Genomic DNA, 10,062 nt, shown 5'->3' on the forward strand with positions numbered 1-10,062 from the left:
AAAATAACGAGTTCCTAATGGTCCCGTGGCCGCAGTAGGTTATTTTTGTTCGTGATTCAACTTGAGCGCCTTCTGCTGAAGATTACAGTGCCAGTGAGAAATGCTGGATGAGGTCTGTGGGGCGTTTCCTCCATTTTTCTGGAGAAAGATGAACGCTGATCCTCCTGGATTAACAAGGCGAGAGGAAGGAGAAATTAATCCCTAGCGCAGGGTCTCGGTGGTCCCGTGGCCGCAGTAGGTTATTTTTGTTCGTGATTCAACTTGAGCGCCTTCTGCTGAAGATTACAGTGCCAGTGAGAAATGCTGGATGAGGTCTGTGGGGCGTTTCCTCCATTTTTCTGGAGAAAGATGAACGCTGATCCTCCTGGATTAACAAGGCGAGAGGAAGGAGAAATTAATCCCTAGCGCAGGGTCTCGGCCTCTGAAGTTCAATTGCACTGAATTGGTAAAAATAATTTAAACCCAAGGCAAGGATCTGGGACAACAGTTGCCTAAACCCTGTCAGCCACTGCCCTAACCCCAGTTCTGTGATTGCAGTTACCGCGGAGAGCGGCACACTTAGCAGAAATTAGTTTGGGTTTCCTTTGTGGCTTCTTATGAACTTCTGAATGTGTTTTCAAGTCTTCACAGGAACATCTCCCTGAGATGGTTATCGTGTCCTGGGAGGATGAGTTAAGGTACTCCAGCACTTGCTTGTTTCTGCTGTAGGTTATGCTGCTGGTAATGCCTGGAACCCGAGGAGCAGAGCACTGTGGGGCTGGAGAGTACTTAGCCGAATTTCACTGCTGTGTATCTTGTCCAGCAGGTAAGACCTCTAGCAGTTACAGCTGATACCGGACATGGTTTTTTCCCTGCCCTGGAGGTGTCTGTGTCACTGTTGGTTTTTACATTAAATCTCGTGAATGTGTAAGCCTGGTCAGAGCTGTGGCAGCTTCTTGGTGCTGTTAAGGCAAGGCTCTGTTTTGAAGCCCCTTCGAAATAGGTGATGACTCGGAGATGTGCCTTGGCAACTAGCCAGGAAACCTCTGCATGCTGCTGCCAAGGACAAAGTGTTCCAAGTCAGGTTTTTCTGTGGTATGTTTTGTTTGTTGGGGGTTTATGGGTTTTGTTAATTTTGGTGGGGGTGGGTTTTGTGGGTTTTCTTTTTTTCTTTTACTCTTTTTTTTTTTTCTTCTTCTTAAAGAAAGGGGCCTTGTGGAATTCTGATATTTCTGTATCTGCAGGTAAAACTTTGGTTTGCCTTTGCTTCCCCCTCCTTGCTCAATGTGTGCAGAGTTCACAAGCTCTGTGCCAAGAAGCACACTGCCCTTACTGCACCGAGGGGGCTATTGGGTGTATTTAGAGATCTGTCAGGCGAAGGAGAAGAGAGGGAGTTACAGTCAATTCTCCATGTGCTCCTTCAGGGACAATGGCGCTGGCTATGGATGACACTGACTACGCGTCATTCTAGTCCGTACATGTGTCCCAGCAGAGGCCTGGCTGGATGCCTTGTTTGCCGCCACTCCCTGTCTGAGTGTGCCTCCTGACCCTGCTGTGCTGCTCACTTCATATGGCACACTGCTTGCTTGCGAGGAGGGGGCTGAACTTCCATAAAAAATGGCTTTGTGTTGTAACATCCTGTTGCAGTCCTTTGCCAGTGAAATGATCCCTTGAGACCACTGTTGCTGCCGATTCTCCTCTTCCACAGGTACTTACGTCGCTCAGCACTGCAGTACTCCGCATTCGAGAGGAGTATGTGTACCTTGCACCGAAGGAGTGGATTATACTGCCCATGAGAACGGCTTGGAAGAATGCTTGTCATGCAGACAGTGCAAAGATGGTACCAAAATCAACTTTGAAACCTTAACCCCTTTTTTTAATGTGGGAAGCCTGGTCCTATTTTTTTTATTTTTTTTTTTTTTTGTTTTGGTTGTTTTTTTTTTTTTCTCTTTTGCACTTCCAGCCATCAAGAATATTGAACTTATAAATTGCCTTTATGGCCCGGGTATAATTTTTACACAGTTGTAAAGAGCCACAACTTTTGTAACTTGTATTTTATTTTTAGATCAGACGATTTTGAGACCCTGTACTCCAACACATGATACTGAATGCCGATGCAAACAAGGGTATTTCTGCCCTGCCGAGGGCTGTGAAATATGTCATAAATGCAGTACAATGTAAGTTTAATGAATGAAAGTGACTGGTTTCCTTCTAAGGAATGTTTAGAGGTGTGGCCCAATCTGTGCCAATACCTAACACGTTATTAGGCAGTAAATAATTGCCCTGAAGCCAAATGGCATTATTCATGCATTTAAATTTTAGATGTCAGAATATGTGAGGGTGAGGCCTAGAATGATACAGATTTTGGTATTGTGGTGCTTGTTGCTTATGGCTGTAATCTTACATTTTTCATGTTTTCAGATTATTGCTGTCCCACATACACAACTGAACGAGCTTTGTAGCAGCCAGTCCAAAATTTCAGGAGGTAGAACCACCTGTTGAAGGAAACTAATTGTGCATGAATAATGTATCTACTTTGTGGGGGTTTTCCCTGCCCCTTAGAGGCTAAGACACATGAGCTTTATCTGGTTTGCTTCTATTTAATCTTGTAGTATTATCTTGGGTTGCTTAAAGGTACACTTCTAACAAAGTTATCTGTTTATACGTGTTCTCTTCATGTCTCTTAAGCTCTGCCCAAAAAAGACTGGGCCTGGGCAGAGCTGCATATTGCTCTGGAAATCTAGATACAATCCTGTGTTGCCATCCACTTCAGGTGTCCGGAAGGGAAAGAAATTGTGCAGACTTGCAATGCTACTATGGACCTAGGATGTGGCTTACCTGATCAAGGTCTGGTATACAAATACCACTTGGCTTGGTTTGTTGGGTTGCTGGCTTCAAGCTAATGACACCAGAGCAGCCTATAAAACAGTGGTTGTACTACTGTGACGTATTTAGGAGCTTCTGTATTTTGCTTTGGGAATTGCTTGCTAACGACAAGTTCTCAAAGAGGCTGGTGTGACAAACCATCCTAAACCTTACTCTGAAAAGCTGCGTGTATTGTCAGGGTTTTCAAAGTTGCAACAGTGGCATTGTTGAAAGTTATGGGTAGTGCAAAGACTTCTTTGTTTTCTATGTCTGAGAAGCTGTGTATGGAGTGGCTTTCCCTCCTGCTGCTGGATAGCTTTTGCCACACTAAAGAAGGAATTGATGCTACCAGCACTCCAGCACCTGAAGCTTGCTGCCATCTTTCGTGTACTTATTTTCCCCCTTTTCTTAAATGTCTCTTCAGGAAGCCTCATAGAAGTTGTATCACAGCTCTGTACAAAGTCCCCCATTGCTTTGGAATAATGATGTGTGATGTACTTGCGTGTTCCAGGCAGCCGATAGTCCCAGTGCCTTTTCCAGTATGAGCTATTGTACTAGTGCTGAGCTTGGTCTGTTCTTTAGGACAGTAGGGAAGACTTGGGCTTCAGAATATCTTGTTTGGAGACTACTTCAGTACTGATTTTTATTCCTTTTTCCTTTGCAGGAAGCACAGCTCATCTTTGGATTCTTATTGTGATAAGCTTGGTTGCTCTTGGTTTTTTGCTGTTCTGTCTGCATAGACAGCTAAAGTCTAATAAAGGTAACTGCTTGATTACTATTCACAAGCTTGCCAGAACTAGGCAAAGCATGCACTAGGGCTGTCTCAGGCTTTTGCGTTGTGTTATATTGGACCAGTTTAAGCTCTAGTTCATTTAGTATGCAATTTAATTAACTCTCATACAATGGTGACTTGCTTTGCTCAGTAAATGAAATACATAAACTTTAACTGTGAGCTTTCTTTCTTTGTTGACAGATGCCTTTGCTTCAAAGCAAGATCAGCATAACATCCTTAAAAGGACTTTTCCTATCTACTTGTACTGTGTTGGCAAAGAGGAAGAAAAATCTGGGCAGAAGCTCAGATGTATGAGAGGAAAAAAATTGAAACCAATTAGATCATTAACCCCTTTGATTTTTCTGTATTTGGCTGTGGAGATTACACACACACAAATTGTTGCCCTTTCATTGTTTGGGCCTCTTAGCATGAATATTAGGCTGATAAAGTCCTGTGTGAATTAATTATTTTTTTTCTTGTGGAAATAGAAGTTTTTCTGAGAAACTTCTACTGCATATTAAAGTGTTTTTGTAACTAGTTTAGTTAGAATTATGTGGAAAGTTATTCTGAATTTTGAATGTTAACTTATTCAAATTATGTCTTACTGATGGTATTACAGTACAGACAATTTCTGCCTTCTCTCTTGTATTGCAATAGCCCACAAAAATGCTAAGAAACATAAGTTGGATGTGGGAGAGGTGGAGAGCGGGGAGGAACGGAAGTGTGGCTTAAAAACCCAACTGCATCATGTGGTCTGTATTTTACCAAGTGGGACACTTTATCCCCTGTATGAAGGCACAGTGTTTATGCTGTTGATGGAAGCTAAGGGTAGTACTCATGAAGTGTATGATAGACGAGGAAAACTAAATGGCTTGTATTAGAGCTTTTTTGTGTTTGTGTTACAAATGTGTCTAGTGCATAGGAATCTTGTGTGACTTCAGCTATGGTTAAGTTGCTGCAATTCCTAAAAGTTTCTTAGACGCTTATCTTGTTTTTTTCCAGCTGCTTCAACTGATAAAGATGCAGAGAAAGGTCTGGTAAGTATGTGATGGATCAAGCGTTTCATCTCAGTTTTGTGCAACTTAATTGTACCTGATACACAGCTCTCTCAATTTTTTTTTTGTCTCGCTGTAGACCTCTGGTAGGATGCATTCCTGGATGCAACAAGCTGTGAGTCACACAGGGCCAGAAGTTAGCAAGGGCCTGATGAGTTCATTAGCTGCATGTGCCCACTGCAGTTTACCTTTCCAGTACTTCCCTTGGAAACATTCCAGAGCCTGTGCCCAGGGTATTTTGAAACTGGAAAAAAAATAGGCTAAGTGCAACCTTTCACTTCAAACTGTCTCCAGCTGATGCCTTGATCCAATTTAGCCCTTTGCTGCTTCACTTGTATATGCCCCAGGCAACATCAGCTATCACTTGCCTGTGTGGTGTTCTAGCTTCTCTTGCATTTTGACTACGATGTTATTTGTTCATAAGACTGACTTCTCTTGATCCAGTGAAGTGACTGAGTCTTTCTGCCTTTGGGCTTATGCTATAAGCTACAGACCAGGACCTGGTGGTTTGACTTCTTGGTCCTAGAGAGTCCATAAGACAAGGAGTTCAGGGCTCTGAGCATATCAGTTCAGAAGTACATCCCTGACAAGGGTTTACCAAGCTAGGGCTGGCTGCTGGCATATGTTCTACTTTAAAGCTAGGTTCAGCCTGGCCTCCTGCAGACAAACATTATTTCAGAACCTTACTGTTTCAGTCTAAAGATTATTTCCAGTCTAGCACTTTGCAAGACAAATACATGACTAGCTTGTGTGTAGTTAGTCTATCCAGAGGCTACAATCCCAACAGCACAGTAAGGCAAAAATGAGCTCAGTCTTCACTAGTATACTTAATGATGTGTAACACCAAGCTGTGAAACATTTGTCCTGGTGGAGGGTCTATAGAAAAGCATCCAGATTCCTATGGTAGTATGTGTAAAGCACCTTCTCCTGTTGCCTTTCTTGTCCACCGTCCAATGCATGCATTAGTCACTTCATGTGTGAGCTCTTGTCTAATCTTACTAGTTAGACATTTCAAGTAATGCTGCTTAATTACACCAAAAATACTCAAAGACCGAGGAAATGGAATTGAGAGAAGTTAAAAACATTACTTTAAACTCTTCCTTTTTTTAAAGGTTCATAAGTGACTCAAATACATGAATCACCAATGGGTTTTTGTTGTCTCTTCCCCCACAAACTGGCCAGATCTGCAGTGTTTCATGTATTTGTAGAAGCTGATGAAGAAATGTGACAGAAAACCTGGTCAAAATGCTGTAGCATAGGAATAGGCAAATCTAACACCTCTTTAATCTGAATAAAAAAGTGGTAGTAAAATAATACAGTCACAAATTGATGTATCATGCTGCTTAGCTCTGATGTAAGAGTTGTCACAGACTTGAGTTGCAATGCCTACCCACTTGGAGTGTTCATGTTACTGTAACAAAGCTTGTTTGCCAAGGAGAGTTACACTGATGCAATCCTCAGACCAGGTGTTTGGCACCAACACACTGTCCTTTCCGAAGTACCAGTGAATTTATACTGTTGTTTAAAAACAACCAAACAAACCCCAAACCTACTGCTGATAGTTTATTTCATTCTAAAATAGAGCAGCAGCTATTAGTCGGCCATGCTGTGTGCCTTCAGTTGCTCAGTTACCTATTTAAGAACTACACTGTATAAATAGGATCTACTCGCTTAACCTGTTTGCACCCTTACACAAACTGGATACAACAACAATGATGTGCAACTGCATGTGTGATGCATGGGGTGGTTCCCCTCACATCCCTGCTTATGTCTGTTGGTGTCACTCATGGGTGAGTGACCTTGTGCAAACAGAAATCACACTGGCTTATGCTCATGTGGAACTGTACCTTAAGCACAAGTCCATTGGAACAATGGTCACTCCTTCCCCTCATTTTCTACATTAAAAAAAATAAAAAATTCCTGAAGCTTTCCAGTTTTAACACTAGCTTATATGATAGATATATGGTGGTCTGCTCTGTATTTGTGCTGTTCTTTATGAGTTGAAGCTATACTCCCTGCCATATGCTTGTTTAATGTATTGACAATGCTAGAAGTGATGCATCTCTCCTCACTTGCATCCTTCTTTGTCCCCTTATAAATGCACTGGTGCTCACTGGCTCCTTTCAACTGATTCTAGTTTGAGAACGTGCCAGAAAAACTAATCTAGACAAAAAAAAGCCCAAGCTAGTGCACTTACTTGAAGCTGATAGGCTGTTATCAGCGCAACAAAATCTCTGAGAGCATCAGCCTTGATACAATGGTAGGCTTGAGGCCCCTGTTGCCGTTAAGTCAGCTCAGGTGTGGTAAGGCAGTTTAATTTCCGCTTGCCTCAGGAAGGGTGCATACTTTCCATACCTAGGAGAGGAGAAAGCAGCAAGAGATGTCAATGAAAACACTAGGAAAAGTTTTCTGTGTTTGTTGTGGTGGTAGCCTGTGAGCCTTATCCTGCAGTCCAGTGGGAGCAGAACAGCCAGCAAAGCAGAGAGTTTAAGCTCTGAAACCATTTGAAGTCTGTATCTATAAAGGCTGTAACTTTTGCATGTTTATAACTTTGCCAAATTAGTATCTTTCCTATTATTTCTCTGACATCTGGTGACTTCAGGTATTCTGTTTTCTTCCTACAGACTGTTGTTGAAGGCTTACCTCTGAAATAGATAAAATATCGTAGAATTCTAGCATTGTTTGGGTTGGAAGGGATCTTACAGATCATCTAGTTTCAACCCCCTGCCATGGGCAGGGACACCATCCACTAGACCATGTTGCTCAAAGCTCCACCCAGCCTGGCCTTGAAATATGTTCTTATTCTTTGCAGGAATCTGAAATCCTCATTTTACCAGAAATGGAGGCACCTGCAAGCAACACAACCAGCCCAGAGGGTGAGAACTCTGATGAGAGCCCAGAAGACCAAGTGCAAACCAGTGTTAACCTGGAAGTGAAAAACACCTCATCAGAGGAAAATAGCATTGCACTCTCTGAGCGGGGCACCAGCCTGTGTGGCATGAAGTGCCAGCTGGAAAGTTGCTGGAGGAGGATTGCTGAGTCCTCACTACCACCAAAAACTGGGCAGAATCCTGCTTTTCATCAGAATGCCCCGTCTAATGGCCCAAGTGTTAGGATGCCAGCAAATCGTATGGTAAGTGTGCATGTGTGAAGTTATCATTGTATTTCCTCTGATAGGTGTGGAATCTTACTCAAGTTCTTAACTATTCTTTGAGTCATAGATGCTGTTTGCATGCAGAATGATAGGGAAGAGAAGGCTTTGTATTAAGGATGTAATAGAAAGTATGGGAAGTGATACCTTGGGAAAGTAAACTTCAATCCCTCATTTAATCTGCGCTGCTTTTCTCATCTCCTTGATCAATATTTGTTCACAAGGTATTCTTCTGCAATAGCAGCAAATGTGTTGCCTTGTTGCTTCCCTTTGGAGCTAGTAGCATAGCTGTTTTAGACTGCGATTTGCTTTATTCAAGTACTTTCAGCTGTGCTGTGACATCTGGCCCCCTGCCCCTTATTGGCGTGTGTGCTGAGGAAGTAAGCTATCAAATAGCTCAGGAATAATCATGAGTGAAGTGCTCTGATATGCTGGAGTAATGGTCCAACTTTGCGTTACAGATACGAGAACCACAGTGTCAAATAATTGTTAAAGATCTCTCTCAAAAAGGTGAGTATTCCTTAAATTGGCAGTACTTGGAATTTGGTTTTTTCCTGTTGACTTTAGTCTACTTCAGGAGTAGTGTAGGGAGGCCAATGAATATTGCTTAAAGCTATAAGTCTTTCAGTTTATTGTAAAATATGATGAAACACGATTATTACTACATTTGAGAGAGGCTGTAATCCCTGTGGTCAATTGTTCTACTTTATAAAGCATGGCTTTTCTGCACAGGAGTATAGTGCAGTCATGCTTTTAAGAATAAGAAAGGTACAAAATTTTTGTGTGTTTTAAACAAGTCTGCATTGCAGCAGTGCACTCTGCCCTAATGAGTGGGGTGTAGGTCAGAGCAGGACATCTTTCTGTCAAATGTCCGCTCACATTGAATCCCCATACATTTATCTCTACCCAGCAAGTTGGTGTGCTGGATCTCCAAGCAACAGGTTTCGCTCATGCTGATCTTGGCATGGCAAACCTAACCAGTAACATACTGAAATGGTTAAAGCCTACTGCTGAGTAGGCGTATTACGCTTAAGTGGAGATGGGCAGGACAATGAAAGCTTCCTCAAAACCAGCTCTACTGAATGGTGTCTTGTCTTAAGAGACTACTTTTGCGCTATGTAGACTGATGCTTTTGTCTTCTTTCAAGACCATTCAGTAGGAAACCTACTTGTCCCACAGGTCCTAGACCTGGCCTTGCTGGTGCTGTTTGGTCTGTGCATGTGTTGGCTGAAAATTAATGGGAAAGCAGGTACCTTAGCTATGAAAAAAGTCTGTATTTTAAACCCTAAGCTGATGCGTGTTGTGTGTTTTTTCTTTCAGAACTGAGTGATAGCTTTTTGGTCTTTATAAAAGAAGTGCCACAGAAGAAATGGAAGCAGTTTATGAGAAAACATCTGGAGGAAAATTCTATTAATAGAATTATTCATAACTTTCCTAATGATATAGAAGAGCAATCTTACCAGATGCTTCTCCTCTGGAAAAACACACTGGGGGAGAAACAGTGTATTATTAAGCTACTGGATGAGTTAAGGCAAGTAGATACCAGGGTTTATCATAATGTATTGAACACTTTAAAAATTAAGAATATTATAAGTAAGTTAGAACCTGCAGATTAATATTTACAACTAACTTGGAAAATGTTCTTTTGTACATATATACGTCTACAAACTTCCTTTAAATGAGGACATCAACAAACTGCTAGGAAAAGCGGTGGCATGGACTTGATATCGTCCTCACCTTCCCACGGGGAGCTGGAAGTGCTGTAACACTGTCGGTGTTAACACGGACTCTGGTTGTGATGTTCACTTAAGGTCTCTTGAGTTGTGTATTAAGCTCAGGCGCCAGATGCCAGCTTGGGAGCGAGGAGTTCCCACTCGTGTTTCCCTTTGTGTGAGGCAGGACCATGCTTTTTCGAGAGCAGGCAGTAGGAGCGAAGAGGCTGCTGCCGTTTCTGAGAAGATCGCCATGCTTTGTTTTCCGGAACAAATCTGTTTCGCTTTGTACTGGCATGCTCGTAACTGTTACGTTTGAAGCCCAGCAATAAAAGCCTGACTGCGCCAGAAGCTGGGGTTGTCTCGGACCTTCTTCTCTGAGGGCGGGAGGTGTAGCGAGGGGAGCCCGGCTGTGGTAAACTCCCGCGACGCAGCGGCCGCCCAACGGCCGCCCTCTTGGCGGGAAGGCGGTGTGAGCGCGGTGGGGGTGGGCGGTGCTCCCCCGTTGCCGTGGTGACGCGATGCGCC

The 10,062-nt window shown here is 42.8% G+C and overlaps 1 protein-coding gene across 1 annotated transcript; it reads left to right on the plus strand.

The window, feature by feature from the left end:
* Positions 1 to 708: 708 nt before the first annotated feature.
* LOC104401338 (tumor necrosis factor receptor superfamily member 21-like) lies at positions 709 to 9,415 on the plus strand (the record flags this gene model as incomplete). The annotated part of the gene is made up of 9 exons (XM_010011288.1): positions 709 to 805; positions 1,688 to 1,819; positions 2,045 to 2,156; positions 2,753 to 2,826; positions 3,818 to 3,925; positions 4,619 to 4,653; positions 7,484 to 7,804; positions 8,284 to 8,332; positions 9,143 to 9,415. Coding segments are annotated over 9 exons (1,201 nt in total), but the record flags the coding sequence as incomplete, so codon positions are not given.
* Between the last annotated feature and the right edge of the window lie 647 nt (positions 9,416 to 10,062).

This window comes from Nestor notabilis, unplaced genomic scaffold (genome assembly GCF_000696875.1).
Source record: "Nestor notabilis isolate BGI_N333 unplaced genomic scaffold, ASM69687v1 scaffold21853, whole genome shotgun sequence".
Classification (NCBI taxonomy): Eukaryota; Metazoa; Chordata; class Aves; order Psittaciformes; family Psittacidae; genus Nestor; species Nestor notabilis.